The sequence below is a fragment of the Bufo gargarizans genome, chromosome 3, assembly GCF_014858855.1.
Source record: "Bufo gargarizans isolate SCDJY-AF-19 chromosome 3, ASM1485885v1, whole genome shotgun sequence".
Lineage (NCBI taxonomy): Eukaryota > Metazoa > Chordata > Amphibia > Anura > Bufonidae > Bufo > Bufo gargarizans.
The window spans coordinates 454652608-454674633 of NC_058082.1; the positions used below are offsets into that span (position 1 = coordinate 454652608).

At 41.0% G+C, this 22026-nt stretch overlaps 1 protein-coding gene across 1 annotated transcript in view; it reads right to left on the minus strand.

Annotated features, from left to right (window-relative positions):
* F5 (coagulation factor V) overlaps positions 1-22026 on the minus strand; it is a 170906-nt gene that overhangs the window by 28293 nt on the left and 120587 nt on the right. Inside the window, exons 18-21 of the mRNA XM_044283579.1 lie at positions 19617-19796; positions 14696-14812; positions 7671-7742; positions 2938-3032 (exon numbers count right to left, since the gene is read on the minus strand). Coding sequence (XP_044139514.1) covers positions 2938-3032; positions 7671-7742; positions 14696-14812; positions 19617-19796 — 464 coding nt within the window. The remainder of the gene's footprint in view (positions 1-2937; positions 3033-7670; positions 7743-14695; positions 14813-19616; positions 19797-22026) is intronic.

Genomic DNA, 22026 nt, shown 5'->3' on the forward strand with positions numbered 1-22026 from the left:
CTGCCGGGGTCGGGCATGTGCAGTCAGTTCACTGATGCAGCTGCCCACAGTGGGCAGTGTATGGCGCATGCCTGGACCTGGCAGTGAAGTGAGCAGAGTCAATGAGGTAAGGACACTGGGCTTTCTTATAGTGAGACATGGTAGGAGAGATCAACAGCAGTCTTCAGAGGCCATAGGTGCTTCCATTAATGGCGAACGCCCCCATCCACACTTGTTTTCTTCAACATCAGATACACAGAAAACAGAAAGAAAGATACGATCTGTTAACTGTTTATATCACCTTAAGGGCAATGATGACTGTGATAATACAGTCCTAATCAAAAGTTTAAGACCACTCGAAAAATGGTAAAAAATCATATTTAGTATGGCTGGATCTTAACAAGGTTCCAAGTAGAGCTTCAACATGCAACAAGAAGAAATGGGAGTGAGACAAAACATTTTTTGAGCATTCAATTAATTGAAAATAACGATTAAACTGAAACAGGCTGTTTTTCAGCTGATCAAAAGTTTAGGACCACACCTCCCCAAAAAAACTAAACCCCCCCCCCCAAAACAGAAATCCAACTTCCAAATATGAACTCAGTAATGAGTAGCTCCGCCGTTATTGTTGATCACTTAAAAAATTTGTTTCGGCATGCTTGATGCAAGCGTTTCCATGAGGTGAGTGGGAACATTTCTCCAAGTGGTGAAGACGGCCGCACGAAGGCCATCTACTGTCTGGAACTGTTGTCCATTTTTGTAAACTTCCCTTGCCATCCATCCCCAAAGGTTATCAATTGGATTTAGATCAGGGGAAGACGCAGGATGGGCCAAAAGAGTGATGTTATTCTCCTGGAAGAAGTCCCTTGTCCTGCGGGCATTGTGTACTGTAGCGTTGTCCTGTTGAAAAACCCAGTCGTTACCACACAGACGAGGGCCCTCAGTCATGAGGAATGCTCTCTGCAACATCTAGACATAGCCAGCGGCCATTTGACGCCCCTGCACTTCCTGAAGCTCCATTGTTCCACTGAAGGAAAAAGCACCCCAGACCATTATGGTGCCCCCTCCACTGTGGCGCGTAGAAAACATCTCAGGTGGGATCTGCTTGTCATGACAGTAACGTTGGAAACCATCAGGACCATCAAGGTTACATTTGTTCTCATCAGAGAATAAAACTTTCTTCCACCTTTGAATGCCCCATGTTTGGTGCTCTCTTGCAAAGCCCAAACAAGCAGTTATGTGGCGTTCAAGGAGACGAGGTCTTTGAAGACGTTTTTTGTTTTTGAAGCCCTTCAGTCTCAGATGCCGTCTGATGGTTATGGGGCTGCAGTCAGCACCAGTAAGGGCCTTAATTTGGGTCGAGGATCGTCCAGTGTCTTGACGGACAGCCAATTGGCTCCTCCGGCTCAGTGCTGATGAAATTTTTTTGGGTCTTCAACTTGAATTTTTTGTTCCATAACCCTCAGGATCATTTAAGAAATTACAAATGACTGTCTTACTGCGTCCCACCTCAGCAGCGATGGCGTGCTGTGAGAGACCCTGCTTATGCAGTTCAACAACCCAACCACTTTCAAAAAGGGAGAGTTTTTTTGCCTTTGCCATCACAACGTGTGACTACCTGACAGAAAATGACAATGAATCCACATCTTTGTACAGATTTGGCCTTTTAAAGGCATGTGGTCCTAAAATTTGGATCAGCTGAAAAACAGCCTGTTTCAGTTTAATCGTTATTTTCAATTAATTGAAAACTCAAAAAATGTTTTGTCTCACTCTCATTTCTTCTTGTTGCATGTTGAAGCTCTACTTGGAACCTTGTTAAGATCCAACAATGTAAAATAAGATTTTTTGCAATTTTTCAAGTGGTCTTAAACTTTTGATCAGGACTGTAGATGTAAAGTAGGTGACAGACTCCCTTAAAGATTGCTGCTTGCTTTCCTTGAATGCAAACAAAACAACATTATTATATTCAGAGGCTGAAAATTGCTCTCCTTGACCTAGTTCTGCGCACACATCTAAGATAGTGACTACATATTAGTCAAAAAATAAGCTCTTCGTCTAGAGTCCAGGGCAGGTGAGGCTACTTTCACATTAGCATTTTAGGCGGACCAGTCATGGATCTGCAAAAACGCTTCCGTTACCATAATAAAACCGCATGCATCCGTCATGAACGGATCCAGCATTATGTCTTCTATAGCCATGACGGATCTGTCATGAACACCATTGAAAGTCAATGGGGGACGGATCCGTTTTCTATTGTGTACATTGTGTGCCAGGATAGATCCGTCTTGCTCCGCATCACATGCTTGCAGCGTTATTCTGTCCGCGATGGGAGTGCAACCAAACGGAACGGAATGCATTTTGGTGCTCTCTGTTTCATTCAGTTTAGTTCTGTCCCATTGACAATGAATGACAGATCTCAATACCGGAATTGAAACTCAATAGCGGAATTGCTAATGTGAAAGTAGCCTGAGATGTTTGCAGCTTTTATGTATAAGGGTGCATTCACACGATCGTATGTATTTTGTGGTCCGCAAAAAATATGGATGACGTCTGTTTAACATTCGTGTTGCATCAGTTTTTTTTTCGGACCTGTTGTAACAATGCCTATGCTTGTCCGCAAAATGGACAAGAATAGGACATGTTATATCTTTTTTGCCGGACTGCGGAATGGACATATGGATGCAGACAGCACACTGTGTGCTGCCCTTTTTGTTTGAGGACCCATAGCAATGAATGGGTCTGTGTGCAATCCGCAAAGAATGCGGATCAGATGTGGACAACAAAACGGTTGTATGAATGACCTGATGGTCACAGGACACTGTATCAAACCATTGGCTTAGAGAAGGACTAGACAATTCAGATTTTCAGATTCTTAATGCAGGCAAAAATGTTTCCATTCACAAATTTTGATAATGGAGCGTGACTGAACAATAAATGATTTCAGCAATTCAAAAATACCTGGATCCATGGCAGTGAGGATTTATTCAGATGTGCGCTCCATGCGTTGTATGATCCCGCGTTGTTCAATCTGGCTAGCTTAGGCTCCCAGGGATCTATGAAAGATAAATAAAGGAAATATGACTTTGTTTTCATTACTGACATTGTTCTGAACCTTAACAATGCAATTTTTTTTGCAATCACAAGCTTATGACTTTTTTCACCAAAGAGAATCATTGACGTTATAGCAGTTGCAATTTAAATTTTAGAATTGTAATATTTAAGATTATCCTCCTCCTCCTCCTTCCAGACAGGGTCAGGAAGCTTCAAAAGGGGCCCACCTCATTGCCATCCTCAGTGTCTATCTGTCCCTGCCTGGCAGAGGAGCAGGAGGAGTCCCTGTGCCTCAGTTCGGGGGCGATAAGAAGAAGGGACGAATTGGAAAACTGGGGCCGCATTTTCGGGTGCTGGCAGCTTACCTTGGGCAAGTAAGCGCCGTCTCTGTGTGCCTGCCGCGGTTATAATTCCCTGCTTGTGCGCCAGTAAGGGGGCGCGGCCGTGGCATCAGGGCACTCAAGAGGAGTTCCTCCGGATCCTATTGGCCGCGCGCTGCCCGATAATCTCGGCTCCGGTGGGTGACGTTATGCGAGGTCCTGATGGGGCTGTCCACAGCGAATGGCAGGTGGATGACGTCGGGAGTTACCTTACCTTGGGCTTTAAAATCTGGCGCGCTGGTCCAGATGAATGTCATCCTCTGACCAGCAGAATCTACTGCAGTCCTCTGAGCCATCGACTCCTTGCAGCATGGAACAGGAGGAGAGTACTGAGCAACCTGTCAGCTTGACAGTGAGTCTTCAGAATGGTAGAAGTTGTGAGCATTGGACTGCACAGTTTTTTCTTTAATATGCCATTTCTTTCTTTCCCTTGTACTGATAAGAGTGACAAGGATATGTCTGTGAAAGCCAAAATAGTACAAAAATCTAAGACTCTTAGATGTGGTGTGTGTGCAACCAGGCTTCCAGATAATTACTCCAAAAAGCGATGTAAAAAATGTACTGACGCAACATAGTTAGAGAGCAAGTACCTGCTTTAAGAGATGAAATGAAGGGCATGATAAGGCAGGAACTAAGTTCCGCCTTGGTGGATTTTTCTCCAGCTAAGAGTCACCCATCTACCTCTAAGCATAGGTCTAGGAAGATTTTCCTGAACAGGATGAAAAAACTAGTGATTCTGATGCTGATAGCGACTGCAATTTTAAAAAGTATCTATTTTTCTCTGAAGACATTAAGAAATTGTTAAAAGCTGTCAACGTCACAATGGAAATTAAAGAAGAAAAAGTTCAGAGGTCTGCTCTGGACGAAATGTTTTCAGGTTTAGAGGAAAAGAAAAAGAGGGTATTCCTTGTTCATAAAAACCTTCATTCTTTAATTTTAAGAGCATGGAAAACCCGGATAGGAAGGTCTTCTTGCCTAGAACCATTAAAAAGAGACTGCCCTTTGACGATGAGGATTTAAATACATTCTTAAATTGTCCCAAAATCGATGCTTCCTTTTCCAAATTGGCAAAAGGTACATCCTGAGGATACAGGATCTCTACGCAATCCTATGCATAAAAAAGTGGATGCAAAGCTAGGTCCTTGAAAAGCTGGTTAGTTCATTTAGAAGACTTATTAAAATCAAATACACCATATGAACAGTTTGCAGATTCCTTTCCACTACTGTTAAAGGCAGTGGATTTCTTATTTGACACTACGGCGGACTCAGTCAGGCTTACTGCAAGGACAACGGCTCTGGCCAATAGCTCTAGGAGAGCACTATGGTTAAAATCGTGGTCGGGGGATATTAGCTCCAAAGCCAGATTATGTAATTTTCCATTCTATGGAGAGTTTTTTTGGGGGAAAGATTTGGAAAAAATTCTGGAGAAGGCTTCTGATTCAAAGAAAAGTTTCCCAGAAGATAAAAAGAAAAGAAAAGCTCCTTTTTATCGTTTAAAAAGGGAAAACAGACAGTTGGAAATCTACCAAACAAAATAAAGGAAAGGGGTTTTTATTCAACTCTCATGATAACGACTCATCCAAGAAATGATGCCAGAGATCCGGTGGGGGGAATATTGAGAAAGTTTGTAGAATCCTGGAAAAAAAATTCTCCAAACCCTTGGTTGATGGATATTCTTTGCCAGGGTTACCAGATTCCCTTTTTCAAAGTTCCCCCACAACATTTGTGAACACTCCAGTCCAAAACTCAGGGTTTCTTCAACTTTGTCTGGAGCAGGGGATTCTGGAAAATGTGTTTAATCATAAACCTCCAAAAATTAAACAAGTCAAAAAATACGAAAGGTTCAAAATGGAATTGATCAAATTCACGGCCAGTGTTCTACAGGAAGGTGTATTTTTAGCGTCAATAGATCTAAAAGACGCATATTTCCATATACCCATTCACCAAGATTCCCAACAATACTTAAGAATAGCGGTGTGGATTCAGGACCAGCTAAAACTATTCCAATTTCAGGCTCTTCCCTTCGGTATAACGACAATGCCCAGACTTTTCACAAAAATTATGTTGGAAACATTAACGCCTCTGAGAAAAAACGTCTTAATAATACCATATTTAGACAATCTTTTAATAGTGGGCGATACCAAAATAGACCTCGAAAACAATCTTTTGAAAACCAGAGAAAGATTGAGGGACCTGGGATGGATCATAAATTGGGAGAAATCACAGATTCTTCCCACGCAAAAGATAGTGTTCCTGGGCATACTGTTGGATTTAGTCAATCAGATGTGTTTTTTGCCGGAGGACAAGATACAAAAGATTCAATCACAAATAAGAGTTTTCAGGGGCGGATTATCTAAGTCGCAAAAAATTGGATCCAGGGGGAGTGGAGTCTAAAAAAGGAGATATTCGACTCTCTTGTCAATAGATGGGGTACTCCACAAATAGATTTACTGGCAAACAAAAACTAAGTGAAGTTGCCAGTTTACTTCCCACTCTTGTGATCCGGTGGAGTTTTCATTTAGATTATTGCTTCCCACCACTGCCTCTAATTCCGAGAGTCCTGAGGAAGATAAGAGAGGACAGAGCGAAAGTAATCCTGATAGTACCAAACTGGCTGAGGAGATCATGGTATCTACTTCTGTCAAGAATGACCAAAAAGGAACCCTGGGTTCTACCATGGTCCGAGGATCTTCTAACACAAGGCCCGATATTCCATCCCAAAGCAGTAAGTTTACACCTGTCAGCCTGGATCAGTCAATACCATGCTAGCCAGCAAGAAAAGAGTGACTAATAGGATATACCCAAAAATCTGGAAAAAATACATTTCTTGGTGTTCTCAAAATCCTTCAGTTACAGTGGCAACATTTCATCAATTCTAGATTTTTTACAAGAAGGATTTAACAATGGATTAAAACTCAGAACCCTCAGAGTGAAAATTTTGGCCTTGAGTGCTTCTTTAGACGAAAAGTTTGCCTCTTTCCCATGGATCATACGATTCAGGAAAGGTTCTGACAGACTTAGACCCAGAAAAAGACCTCTAGTCGCCCCTTGGGATTTGAACCTAGGTCTTTCAGGGCTTACTAATCCCCCACTTGAACCCTTGGAGATGGTGAACATTAAGCACTTGACCCTCAAGCCGTTATTTCTTGTTGCAATTACCTCAGCTCGCAGGGTTAATGAAATACAATCTTTTTCTGTTAAAGAACCCTTCTTAACTGTTAGAGATGACAGAATTATCTTGCGATTTGATAACTGCTTTTTACCCAAAGTAGTCTCCGACTTTCACAGGACGCAGGAAGTTATTCTTCCTTCATTTTGTGAAAACCCCAAGTCTGAAATGGAAAGAACCTTTCACACTTTGGACGTACAAAGATGTGTTTTGAAATATTTATCTGACACTAAAACTTGGAGGAAATCCAATAACCTCTTCATTCAGTTCCTAGGGGGCACATTGGTTAAAATAGGCCATTTGTGAAGCCTACAGAGTAATGGGAAAGGAATCTCCCCCTGGTTTAAAAGCACATTCTACCAGGGCAGTATCGACATCCTGGGCGGAAAAGGCATCTGCCTCGCAAGATCAAATATGTAAAGCTGCAACCTGGTCCAATCCCCATACTTTTGTCAAACACTACAAGGTGGATATTGATGGACCTCTCATAAGGGAGAAAGGTTCTTCAGGCGGTTGTCCCATCATAAGTTATTATCCGGTAGTTCTCATTGTCAGGTGCCGTCATGGAGGTGAGAGGAAAAAATTAATTTGTCTTACCGGCAATTCCCTTTTTATAAAAACCTCCATGACGGCACCGCTTATATATCCCCCCCCCCCCCCCCAAAAAAAACACATGTGTATATATATACAAGAAGAAAACTTTGCAAATAATACAATAATAAGTTTTGGTAGTTATATATATGAAGTTTAATATATATAGCTAGTTGACTTTTGTTCTAAGTTAAAGAACGGAGGTTGTGTGGTATGAATGTTGAAATTTAGGGCCTGAGGATGACAAGGAGGTGGGCCCTTTTTGAAGATTCCTGTCCCTGCCTGAAAGGAGGAGAAGGATAATCTCATTGTAAGGTGCCGTCATGGAGGTTTCGTAAAAAGGGAATTACTGGTAAGACTAATTCAGTTTTTTAATTTTCATTTTTCTGTGATGTTGTGATCGATGTTGTCATGGAGCTGTAACCTAAGTATTTAATAGTGATAATTTGTGCAATGTAGGTGACGGCTTTTTAGTCCTAATCTTATTTTCCAAGACTTACCTATATAATGTGATGCTGTAATCTGCTCATCGGATATTGTTCTGCTTGCGAGGCCAAGTGGAAAGTTACAACCTGAGCCAAAAAAAAAAAGACACAGTAGTAATACAAAATTTTTAACTCATGGAAGAGATTATGGGAGTCATTTATCAAACTTGTGTAAAGAAGAACTGGTTTAGTTGCCGATAGTAATCAGATTCCACCTTTCATTTTGGACAGCTCCTTTGGAAAGTGAAAAGAGGAATCTGATTGGTTGCGTTGGACAACTAAGCCAGTTCTACTTTACACCAGTTTAATAAATGACTCCCATAATATGATCAAATGCATTCCAACATTCAGAACCAAACTGGTAAGACAAGGTGTACCCCTGGACCCCTGTGTTCACAAGAATAGGGGCTATGTACACCACAGGGCCCCCCAAAATTAACAGAGTGGCAGTTCAAGCTTGCACACTGCCACTCCATTCATTACTATGGGACCTTCCGGATGTAGCCGATCACTGTGCTTGGTATCTCTGGCAGTCCCACATTGATAAATGGAGTTGCAGGGTGCATGCTTGATCTGGCGTTTTTTACTATATTTTCTCCTGGATTTGCAAGGGTTAATACCCTGACTTCACCTTTAGCTTCCCTATCATTAGTGGATCCTGTGACATTTGCACCTGTTGTGAGTGCAGTCTTTTTAAACACAAAAGAGATGCATTTGTTTTATGTCATGAATAAGGACAGGCCGAAACGCATTGACTGGTGTTGGGAGAAGTACTGCTGTGTGCCATTTTGTCCTTTATTTTTAAAGATATTTGAAATAAAAAATCTATGATTTTATCCAAGACCTGAATGCTGGACACGCTACTTTGTTTCTACAGTGGATTTGCTTCTCCTAAGGATCTGTGCACCAATGACTGGCAAAAGCGGTGAACTGATTGCATTTATTTTTTTGTATGCTTAATCTGGTGCTCGATTCATTTCAGGGGTATGGTGGCCCCCAATCCCATGATCGGTGGGGTTCCCGTAGAAGGACCCCGACTAATGTCATCTATCCAGTGGATAGAGGGTAATTTGAAATTACCGGAATACCCCCTTTTAAATGAAATTTCACACAGACAACTGTAAAATATATAAATATTGGTAGATAATAGGTTTATTAGCAGCAACGAGTGGCAGGCAGCTGGTATAAAGGTCACCAAAATCTTGGGATGCGTCAAAGGGGGCTTAGACTTTGTTGGTGTAGTTATAGATTACATACCTACCATGACTGACACTAACATTTTGTTCATATACTGTATTCTCTAAGTTTGTTACCCTTTACTGGTATCACATCAGGTTATGTAGACTACAGTATCACTGGCCTTGATGTTCCACAAACTGTACATTTGGACTTTGACTCACCAGGGATGACTCTGCAGTTTCACTTATTTGCTCTTGAAATGATGCTTTGAAAAAGGACAAAACAGTTGGCTCACTTAGGTTTGACCACGCCTGGTGCTCAGGATCAAAAGAAACACCCCTAGTTCTGAATAAAATTGGCAGAAGATGGAACCGGCACTCAAAACACTTGTAATTCACGTGGAGATAAAATTATTACAATTTATTAAATGCACATATTTATAAAACCGATAAAATTCTATACAGGATCGCAAATTGCTCTATGGTCGCACAAGTATGGGTGTATCAGGTACTGGATCCGCTAGGTCGAGCCCACTGCATCCGTATCTCCCCTGTGGGGGTGATTGTTAGATCGCAGTTGGCTCAGATAGAGCGGTTTCCCCAGCCTGACCTAAACCGTTGTCAGCAACATAGGTTGTATAGTTGCTGCAAATGTCCCTCTGTGCGTCATATGTTAAATCCAAACCGATGGTAGATAAAATGGTGGATTAGATGGTGTACATCTTTTCTTTTATATGCTCTTCCCTAATATAACATTCAAAATGTCCATCCAGTCTGTGATATTCTATTGTACCAAATGCGTCATATACAGTCCCAGCTGTATTTCGGCTGTTTTACCCCTAGGTGAAGGAGGCTTTGTGTCCTTATGCAATATCGATCTATTCGAATAATTTCACTACTCACTGTGTACCCCGATACTTTGTCTCGTTTGGTGTGCGGGAATGTCTTGCTGTGGCGTCCCACAGATCAGCTGTTCTCCGCTCCGGCAATGTTAGTTCCGGTTTGATCGAGATCTCGTCTTGCTTCCTGCGTGAGCTTGGTACAATTGTGAGTAGGATAATGCTTCTTTCGATAGTGCTTTTTTCGATAAAGTCTCAATCGAAAGAAGCATTATCCTACTCACGTTTGTACCAAGCTCACGCAGGAAGCAAGACGAGATCTCGATCAAACCGGAACTAACATTGCCGGAGTGGAGAACAGCTGATCTGTGGGACGCCACAGCAAGACATTCCCGCACACCGAACGAGACAAAGTATCGGGGTACACAGTGAGTAGTGAAATTATTCGAATAGATCGATATTGCATAAGGACACAAAGCCTCCTTCACCTAGGGGTAAAACAGCTGAAATATGGCTGGGACTGTATATGACACATTTGGCACAATAGAATATCACAGACTGGATGGACATTTTGAATGTTATATTAGGGAAGAGCATATAAAAGAAAAGATGTACACCATCTAATCCACCATTTTATCTACCATCGGTTTGGATTTAACATATGACGCACAGAGACATTTGCAGCAACTATACAACCTATGTTGCTGACAACGGTTTAGGTCAGGCTGGGGAAACCGCTCTATCTGAGCCAACTGCGATCTAACAATCACCCCCACAGGGGAGATACGGATGCAGTGGGCTCGACCTAGCGGATCCAGTACCTGATACACCCATACTTGTGCGACCATAGAGCAATTTGCGATCCTGTATAGAATTTTATTGGTTTTATAATTTTGTTATTGTTATTATTTGTTCTATATATGCACATGTGCATTTAATAAATTGTAATAATTTTATCTCCACGTGAATTACAAGTGTTTTGAGTGCCGGTTCCATCTTCTGCTCTTGAAATGAACCTTATTCAGAATTATTGTATCATGCTCATATATGGGGCTTCCGGACAATGTTTCTACCCAGCATCGGACTCGATTTCCTTAGGCCCACCAGAGAAAATTACACCCAGGGCCCAACCCCTATATCATTGATAAAGTCTAATCCTAAGGGATCATTCACACAACCGTGGTTTGGTTCTGCATTCTAGCTGCATTTTTTAAACGCAAAAGAGATGCATTTGTTTTATGTCATGAATAAGGACTGAGTACAGGCTGAAACGCGTTGACTGGTGTTGGGAGAAGTACTGCTGTGTGCCATTTTATATATATTTTTTTTAAAGATATTTGAAATAAAAAATCTATGATTTTATCCAAGACCTGAATGATGAACCGGCTACTTTGTTTCTACAGTGGATTTGCTTCTCCTAAGGATCCGTGCACCAAGGACTGGCAAAGGCGGTGAACTGATTGCATTTTTCTTTTTGTATGCTTAATCTGGTGCTCCTTTACTTTCAGGGGTACGGGGGCCCCCAATCCCATGATCGGTGGGGTTCCAGTAGAAGGACCCCGACTAATGTCATCTATCCAGTGGATAGAGGGTAATTTGAAATTACTGGAATACCCCTTTTAAATGAAATTTCGCACAGACAACTGTAAAAGATATAAATATTGGTAGATAATAGGTTTATTAGCAGCAACGAGTGGCAGGCAGCTGGTATAAAGGTCACCAAAATCTTGGAATGCGTCAAAGGGGGCTTATACTTTGTTGGTGTAACGGGGCGTCGAAGGCGCACTCGGTCTCCCATCAGCCGCAGAACTGCTGCTTAGCTTCGGGAGCGAGGATCTGTGTTCGGCCTCGTTCCCAGGGCGGCTTGGCTAGCTGGAAGGCTCCCTGCTCCTAGGTCTGCCTTGAGCACCGAGCTGATCACTCGGTGCTCGACTTGTCTGTCTGTCGGTCATGTGATGCTGGCCACGTCACATGACCCTCACTCCCCACTATAATTACAGGCAACCTGCTGGCTACAGGTTGCCTGTGATACTGGTCCATTGGTGCTTCCTTGTTCCTTGGTTCTAGTCTGCGGCTGCTTGTTCTGATTGACCTCCTGACCTTGTGACCTCGGCTCATTCTTTGACCTTGACTTCATCTCATCCTTGTACGTATTTGCTCTGGATTGACCTTGGCTCTGACTGTTGACCTTACATTGCCCGCTCCATTTGCACTCCCGCTTCTCCTGGTTCTGACTTGTTGACCTTCCGTATCTTTCCTCTGTGCACTTATGTAAGTAAGGGACCGGAGCCCAGTTATGCACCGTCGCTTAGGGTGGGAAGTGTAAGTAGGAAGGGACAGGGTTTGAGGGTGGAGTCAGAGTGCACCCTCTTTCCTTCCTCTCTGATTCCTGACAGTTGGTGTAGGTATAGATTACATACCATGACTGACACTAACATTTTGTTCATATACTGTATTCTCTAAGTTTGTTACCCTTTACTGGTATCACATCAGGTTATGTAGACTACAGTATTACTGCAAAACCGCAAAACACGGCACGCTCGTGTGAACAAGCCCTAGGACATAGACAGTGGACAGTGATTAGTTCAAAAGGCAGCTCCAAATGCAATTTTCCTCTGGGTCCTTTGGGGCCAATTATGGCTTCATAGACTGTGCCCACCAGAGGATCCTCTGTACCCTGTTTCTACCTCTAGCACAACTTCTTTCCCGCAGTCTTGGAGAACATTTAGGTTATGACTCCACTGGCTTTTTTCTTGACAAAGGTTTACAGGTATTCCTTTTTGGTATCGAAACATATGAAGATATGTTAAATGTTGTAAAGCAGCGGTCATCAAACTCTGGCAGCTTCCAGCATCCTCTATTCACTTCTATACGCGTTTCAAGAACAGCAGAGATTGCTCACTCCTGTTGTAAAGGGACTTGGCAGGGACTTGCTGGCAGTAGTTGCATATAAAGGAAGACTAAACCTATAAATGAATTAAAAAAGTACACAGCAGAGATCCTTGTCCCTGCAGTCTGCAGAATTTTCTGCATGCTCCTGAAACAGTCTTGTAGAAATCCTGCAGGGAACACAGGGGTTAGGGTGCGTTCATACAAGTTATTTCTGCAGTTTTTCTGCATGCTTGTATTTTTAGTTAGAATTTTTTCTGCAGTGTTTTTTGTGGTAAAAACTACAGCTCCATAAATTAGCTGAAGGTCTGTGGGAAATATGAAACGAAGGACACACATGATTTTTTGCTATTGGCATTTTGTTAATTAGGTGGTGTTTTTTGTCTTTCTTTTAAAAAACACAGCATGTTGGAACTCTCTAATTTTTGTAAGGTGTTTTCACATTACCTTTACTATAGGGGAAGCTGTTCGAGCATTGGGAGCGCAGCTCTCCCAGAGAAAGCCGCCTCAGATGCCATTGTCACAATTGACAGTAGAAATCCCGTGGCTATCACACCCACTCTGCTCCTAGACTAGGTGCCAGCTTTAAGGACCCGACATGTACGGTGCTGGTTGGGAAGCGGTTAAAAAAACTAGTGGATAAACACACTGGGGGACATTTATCATACCATCTGCACCAGAAAAGTAGCACAAGAAAGTGGCACACTTTGGCACATGCTGTGGTTTTGCTAAATTTTTTGACTTTTCGGGGGTTTTACTCACGACTCACCAGAAAAGTAGCACCAGAAAGCGGCACATTTTGACAAACTCTATGGTTTTACAAAATGTTGCTACTTTTTTGGAGTTTTACTCACCGCTCACCTCTTTTCAAAGTAGCAAATGGTGATGGTCTGGAGCAGGCAGTCTGTTACATGCATTACAGTCTACGCCAGGAAACTGGCCTATATAATAGGGATGATCTAGGCCAGCTCCCTTGCTGGTCTAGATCTTCATTTTGTCGCACAAACCTGCAAAGATTTTCACAAATATTAAGAGGCATGCACCTTTTAATAACTGCGGTGCAGCTAACGGCACTAGGTGGATTATTAAATGGCACCTGTCAGCAGATTTGTACCTATGACACTGGCGGATCTGTTGCATATGCACTTAGCACCTGAAGACATCTGTGTTGGTCCGATGTTCATATGTGCCCACACTGCTGAAAAAATAAAGTTTTGATATACACAAATGAGCCCTTTAAGAGCAACAGGAGCATTGCTGTTACTCCTACAGGCTCTGATCTCTCTGCAACTGCTGAGGATCCTTTATTTTTTGCATCTATTATGCTCCGTTTTAGCCCTTTCCATCTGAGATCTGTTATTTTAGACAGAGAAACTTTTAGGCCTGTGTAGGACTTATTTCCATCTAAAATAATGGATCTCAGTTGGAAAAATGTGCATAACTGAGCATAACAGGAGCTTAAAATACAGGATCCATTTTTGGTTTATTTTTCTGTTCTCCTGATGGATCAGAAGAAGGGAAAACTAATCAGTGATGTGAACCCGGCCTTACTTGTAGGTTGATACTGAAAGGCATTTAAGGAACTTATGAGCGCATGCACATAAGGTAGAGGACTCCGGGAGAAGTCCTATCAATGCATTTCAGGGCCAGCTGGTGAGCGGGAGGATCAGAGGGGGGAGTATCATCATACAAATAACTCATCAGTTATTATTACTGTACTTTATAAGGGATTGCATTCAATGCAATAAAAAAAAGAGATAAGGAATAGAGAAGCATAAAGAAAGGCACAAATGTACAGCCTAGAACAGGGATTTTTCAGCTCCATTAATAGAGCTATAGCTATAGTGTCCAGAGCACAGAGCCGCTAACGGACAACAGCACTTGTCCAGATGGGCCCCATCCATATACGCTTTACATGGTCAGCCATTTATTTGAACATGTAATTTGTGAGGCAGCTACTTGCATGTCTCTGATAAGTTCCCTTTATTCCTGAAATCTAGTTGCATTCAGTAATCAGTCACATTCCATTTCTCATTTATACAGTTAATGTTTTTGTGACCAGGGGTAAGCCTCAGGTATGTGTGTTTGTTTGCACCATTTTTCATGAGAGTATATCAGTAAACCACATATTTACCTTCTTCTGCAACGTTGAATATTGTTTGCATTCCGGCTTGCTGATATTCTGCCACCTCGGTTTCAAGCAGCCAGATACCTGCCCTTGCTGGCTTCATTTCAACTGTTGCGAAAGTACCTTAGAGAAAACACGAAAATGAATGAACATTAGATTTCAAGGCACAACTACACATCGATGTGATAAATAGAGCAATATATTGTGTGATTGTGTAGATTATATTTCACCATTCTAAAATATTGTTTCCACCTTGCCGCTCAGTCTGGGCCTGTGTGTGCAACTTTGAGGAAATCAGATTGACTGTTAAAAACTGGCCCTTTGCAAGTGGTAATGAAGATGTTTCCTGGAGCCAACAGCATGCACCACCCACAGTAGGGGTCAGAAGCTTTTCAGATGGACTACCAGAAGATGAAGAAAACATATCATAAGCTATAACTTATCTCTGGTACAACTCACCTACTAATAATTGTAATAATTGCATTCTGTGTGGGCATCGCAGAGAGTCCAAACATGCCACCCCTGACAACCAGCATTCCCACATAACGAATATCTCACCTTCTGGGACCCTTACACTGGTCATATTTGGTATTAGAACAATCGGCATGATGAAATATGTGTTAATAAAACATGTTGGGCCTCGGATATCCATTAGTGTGGATGGGAGGACATGTTTTATTGATATTTTATGTTTGTCAGCTGAGTAAGAGAGGTGGAGCCTGCATCGGTAATAAATGCCTGCTTCCCAGAACTCTGGGCCAAGAGTGGGAGGGATACCCCTCTTAGCTTCACCCTCTCCTGAATAGGGATTTGGAACCTTTCATTAACACAATTTGGGGATCCAATCAACATTAGGTTGTGTTCCATGTTCTGTTTTTATCCTTTTATTTGTGCACTTATGTATGTCTCTTATTTCTTTTAATTTTTGTAACTAAGTACTGTATCCTTTTTAGTACATTAAAGCACATCTTTAATGGTTTTGCCTTGTGCCCAGAACAAGCCCAGTAACCTCCATTCTTTAAGTGTATGAGTGCGGTTTGCGTTACCATGCATTTGCTGTAGGTGTGGCTAGTGCTACTGTTTGTCTGCTTGCGAGTGGGGAGCTGTGTGGTGTTCTATGAGCCCCTAATTAATTGGTATATTAATTTAAATGTCATAGATGGTGGCAGAGCGTTGGGGTGATGAAAGGCTGTGTCGGGCTGTGATCTAGGTTCAATCTGAGGCCTGTGTGTAGGGACATGAGAGATTGAGTGCGTGAAATAGATCGACCCTCGGCAGTTGCACCCAGGTCACGTGACAGGGCAGTTCCCGTATATGAGAATTGATATAATCAATAGTTATGGCTGAGCTTAGGTATGGACAGCTTCACATCAGTTATTGCTTTTAAATTGTATTGCATCTATTATGTGATAAGAGTTTTTGCAGAATCCATAACGCCATTCACCTTTTATCATCAAACGACATGTGAACGAATTTCATAAGCGGAAATTCGCTCATCTCTACTGACAGATTTCACACTGTACAGTACTCAGCAGCCTGGATTGTATGTCAATACATGCAGGCTGCAGAAGACTAATGGCTGAGAATTTTTAATAAAAACTGTTACTAAAATTATTTTATCACGTAATAGATGCAAAATAAATTGATGTGTCTGTAAGGAAAGGAGGAAGAAAGAAGGAAGATTTGAAGAGTTAGATTGGTGTGGTGGATATAATACCTGGAAATACCATGAATACCATGAAGAAAGAGTATTAACAAGGGTTCAGATGCATGGTTACCTCACTGTGACACCTTTTTGAATGGAAGTTAGCTCAGTGATTCTCTCAGGGGAAAACTACTATTTGCTACTTACTGTCCCCTGCAGTGGCAGCCACAAAGGTAAGGTAGTATTGCATACTGGAGCCTGAAAAAAATGATTGACCCTGTAATATAGACAGGCCTTGTCTTCTCTGCCTCATAGACAGGTGGGGGAACTCCCTCCATGATGCCTATATTCTTCTGGAACATCTGGAAAGGTGTTGTCTAGATGAGCCCCTTTAATTTAGCACCTTGCTGCACCAAGATATAACTGTATTTTGTGGTGAAAACTAAATTTATGCTGGGTTCCCGCTGCAGGGACTGCGAATGGAGCTAGCTCTGATCCTGACTATTTAACCTGATAGACTTCTGCAGTTGGTGGGGAGATGGCTCCTTCTGCCATTCTATTGGCTCCCTGCAACACAATTGCAAGATGATGATAGTTACTAACAGTGGCCCCATGTCTGCTTATTAGACCCCTTTACGCTGTGTTTATGACTAAATCTAGTTGCAACTGGTGTTCTTACGCTGCCCTTGTCAGTTACATTAGCGGATGGGTATAAAAATGTATTGCTCCTTGTTTTCTTGTTAATAAAGATTATTGCATTGTTGGTAGTGCAAGGCATTCTGGGAAGGAGAAGCCAGTATCCAGTCTACATACAGACTACAGGACATCAGCAGAGCTGTTCCATGCAGTTCTCCTTCTTATACTCTACCATCTTTGTGCAAGTATATCTGGTTAGTGACCTCTACCTTTGTTTCAGGGACAGTATGTTATGCAGAGCTGTTCAAGTAGTTGTAGTGTTACTCAGGGAGTTATTTCTGTTAGCTAGCCATGCAATCTATGCATAGGCAGCCATTTGGGACATATGCTCAGTGTTATGCAAATATTATAATACATGCTGTTCTCTGCTTTCTGCTGATACATGTTATAGAAACATAGAATGTGTTGGCAGATAAGAACCATTTGGCCCATCTAGTCTGCCCAATATACTGAATACTATGGATAGCCCCTGGCCCTATCTTATATAAAGCATGGCATTATGCCTATCCCATGCATGCTTAAACTCCTCCACTGTATTTGCAGCTACCACTTCTGCAGGAAGGCTATTCCATGCATCCACTACTCTCTTAGTAAAGTAATACTTCCTGATATTACTATTAAACCTTTGCCCCTCTAATTTAAAACTATGCCCTCTTGCAGCAGTTTTTCTTCTTTTAAATATTCTCTCCTCTTTTACCTTGTTGATTCCCTTTATGTATTTAAAAGTTTCTATCATATCCCCTCCGTCTGGTCTTTCTTCCAAGCTATACATGTTAAGGTCCTTTAATCTTTCCTGGTAAGTTTTATCCTGCAATCCATGTACCAGTTTAGTAGCTCTTCTCTGAACTCTCTCCAAAGTATCAATATCCTTCTTATACTTATACAAGCCATTTGAATTCTTATAGTTTTACCAATTCACAATCCTGTTGACCAACAAACAAGTTAGACTACAGAAAACAGTCCTCTTATTTGGAAGACAGGAATGGTTTATGCTGAATGTCAGAATGCACACTGTGTGAACGTGTATGAAGACAGAACAATCTCATTGTACTCATTTTGAGCTAAAGCTATTTTTTAAATTGGTCTTTGTTATAAAATATGGTGTCTTTTTTTCTGTACAGAGCTGACATGCTCTAATAGTACCCTTTTCCGTCAGACCAGGAGCAGACAGACTCCTTATTTCTGCTCTATGACCTTATAAGCACTCACTAAAGCTCAATCCTTATCTTACTGATAAGAATGTGGCTTAAATAAGTGTTTAGGACCTTTTAGTAGTTTATAGATAAAAGTGAAAGTACCAGTCACACAGCTAGAAAAACAGCTAACTCTTTGTGACATAACAGCTCAATATTTTTAATAAAGGCCAATTGAAAAAATGATTTTAGCCAAAAATGCAATCATAAACAAAAATTGCCTCTGAATGTGTACATAGTCTTTAATGTATTTAAGTTTAAAAGAGTAAACACCCCAAATTACACTTTTTTCAATAAAAGTAGTCATGAAAAACATAACAAAAACCTTTACCAATTTGGTATCACTGCATCCCCAACTACACATCTTATAAAGTTATTATGTAATTTGACCCACATGGTTAAAAAAAAATATATAAACCTCAAAATTGCTTGGGGGTTTTTGGTAAAAAAGTGGTAAGACATAAGAAAACTGTATCATACTCTTATCAACAGAATAAAGTAATCATGTCATTTATACCTCACAGTGAATGGTGTAAAAAAGAATTGCCTTTTTTTTCACCCCTCCTCCCATAAACAGAATAAAAAGTGATCAAAATAGTACCAATAAAAACTACAGGTTGGTCTACTAAAAACAAGCCCTTACACAACCCTCTTCAGTTGAGGAAAAAATAGAAAAAGGTTATGGCTCTCACAATATAGTGACACAAAAAATGTTTTAAAAACAAATTTTTTGCTCAAAAGTGGTAAAAATTTAATAAAAATAAAATGTAAATTCGGGGTCATATTATATTAATTATATTGTTAATATACAGTATATTGTTAATATAATTATATTGACCTTTGAATACAGTAAACACATCCTAGCTATATGCCACCAATGTTTATATAACCCTTTAAAGGGGTTGACCAACGAAAAATATTCTACAGTTTTCAAACCAGCACCTGGATGTGAATACTTTCGTAATTGCATTGTACCGGTAATTAAAGGTTTTGTATGGCCACTGAGTTATTCAATAAAATGTATCTGTATAGCGTCACTTATTTTCTTATTTTTTTGTCCGTCTCACTGAGAAGGCCGCACATGCTCAGTTTCATCTTTCAACTGCCTCCTGAGATGTGATAGGGATAGAGCTCCAGCAGAATGGACACTCCTGAGTTGAAGCAGAAAAGACACTTGAGCTTGATATAAATCTATCAGAGAAATGATTGTGGATATCTCTAGTTCCATGAGAGGTACAGGGCTGGTTCTAGCTTTGTTAGAAAGAGATTGTCATGTACTATACGATCTCTGATTTTAATGTTTTACATTTATCATGGGATAGCCACTTTAACTAAATACAAGTGATAGAAATAAACTAACATAATAATTCTGCAGATGTGACAAATTACTTACCAGGCATTAGGGGGTACACTGGTTGCTGAAATTCAGCCTTTATTCGTTCCGTGATCGTCTGACCATGGAAATTTACCACATGAATATCTTTAGGTCCTCCCATATTTAACATGTGCCATCTCACTAGTTCATTCTGATACATATTGAAACCTTGAAGGTTGAATGTAATTCCATTTATGGCTAGAAATAAACACAGGATGAAGTAGAAAGATTAAAGGGAACCTGTCATGTGGATATTTGATTATAATCTAACTAATTATATACAATCATTAACTACTAAAAAGTACCTTAGATGTATTTACTTACTGGTGTGACAGATGGTTACCTCATAATATACACACAAAGATGCTGCATGCTAATGAGACGATTCGAGTCCAGCGTGATGTCATTGAGTCCAGCATATATTTAATTCAGATCTATAGCCACTCCCCTGCCCACCTGCTGCTGATTCATATGGAAACAAACTGTCATTCAGCAGCAGGTGGGAGGGGAGAGTCAGGAGCTCATGAATATTCATGATTCATCATTATCAGCTGGAGCTTTTACAAGATGTTGGCAGATTGACTGGGTCAATTAAAGAAAGTGACCCAGCTTTTTGCAAAAAGAATCAGTCACTTATTTATGTTGCCCTTAGTTAGGACACCATAAAACTGGTGACAGGTTCCCTTTAAATGTCACTATAAAATGATCTCCAATCTGCAGGCAGCATGTTATAGAGCAGGAGTAGCTGAGCAGATTGATATATGGGTTTGAGGGAAAAGATCATTGGGGCGCATTTATTAACATAAAAAAAGGCATAGAAAATGGTAAATGAGATGGGCCTGCTGGGCCATCCCTGCCCATGCCCCCCCTTTTTAGACCTGGCGTGAGAGGGGAAAAATAGCAGATTGCGGCGCAAAGGCCCTAATTTAGGCGTATTTCTGTTTCATAAATGACCCCCTGTATACAATATATATCAATCTGATCAGCTCCTCCTGCTCTATATCTGCTGGCAGATCAGACTGAATGTTCAAATGACAGGTTACCTTTAAAGGCTATGTACACTTTTGTGTGCATCTTTTGTTATTATTGCATTGTACTCATTTTGAGCTAAATCATCATATTTTCAATTGGTCTTTACTAAAAATATTTAACCCTTCTCTTTACAGTCTTGAGATTCTCTAGTAGCAGGCTCTGTATTTTTACGGTGTCCTGTCAGCCAGCTCAGCTGACAGCTCCTTATCTCTGATCTTATAAACACTCATTATAGCTTAATTCTTATCTTACTGATAAGACCTTGGCTTAAATAAGTGTTTAGGACCTTTTAGTAATTTAGAGATAAGGTTTATTAGATGACCAGCACAAAGTGAAAGTGAAAGTACCATTCACACAGCTAGACACTTAACCCTTTGTGACAGAAAAGCTGAATATAAATTCTATAAAGACCAAGTGAAAAAATGACTTTTAGCCCAAAATGAGCCAAATAATAAAAAAAAATGCCCCCAAAGGTGCCTATGGCCTTTAATTAATATTATAACTTATCATTTAGGAAAGCTGAAGTAGAAACCTTTAAATAGGACCAGTCACAACAAAATGCATTGCAATCTGCAGGCAGCATGTTATAGAGCAGGAGGAGCTGACTAGATACGGTTTTGTGAGAAAAGATGCAGTAAAACCTGTAATTTATACATTTAATAAATCTCTAATTTTTCTTACTTGTTGTACACATTGGAGGTCTTATTAGTGATTAATAGCATTCTCTGTGTAATGGGTGTATTAGACACCCCTATCACACAGACCATTCTTCGGAGGGAAGCGTTCCCTCTCGGCAATCACTTGTTCGCTTGCTGTGCAGACCACTGCTATTACATACATCGATCTCAGCAACATGGGGAGAATTGATCGCTAAGACATGGCTCATCCCCATGCTCTACAGTGGTTTGCCAGCAGCAGATCGTAACTAGACAGCAGGATCTTCCGCCAGCATGCTGAAAGATCTGGATTGCCTGATGAACGAGTGTTTGCTCATTCATCTTGGAACAGGCGGCAGTATTAGACTGCCAGATGATCGCTAACAAACGTTACTATAAACTCACGTTGGTAATCATCGCGCAGAAAATCTGCCCGTCTAATATACCCTTATGGCCGAATGCACACGTCCGTGGTATCCCGGCCTGGCATCCTGCTGACAGCAGGAGCGCACTGCGTCATTGGTTGCATATACAGAGATAGCTGTCAGTCACTGACAACACCCGCCCTGGGATAATAATAATGAATAATGAAGTCAGGAATTGCAGTGACTTAAATGTGAATTAAGTCCACGTGGTGATAAATATTAGATCGGTTGTGGTCCAACTGATGGGAGCATTCAGCTATTACTATACATCCAATACAGTTGTATTGAGCAACGGCAGTTCCATAGACTCCTCTC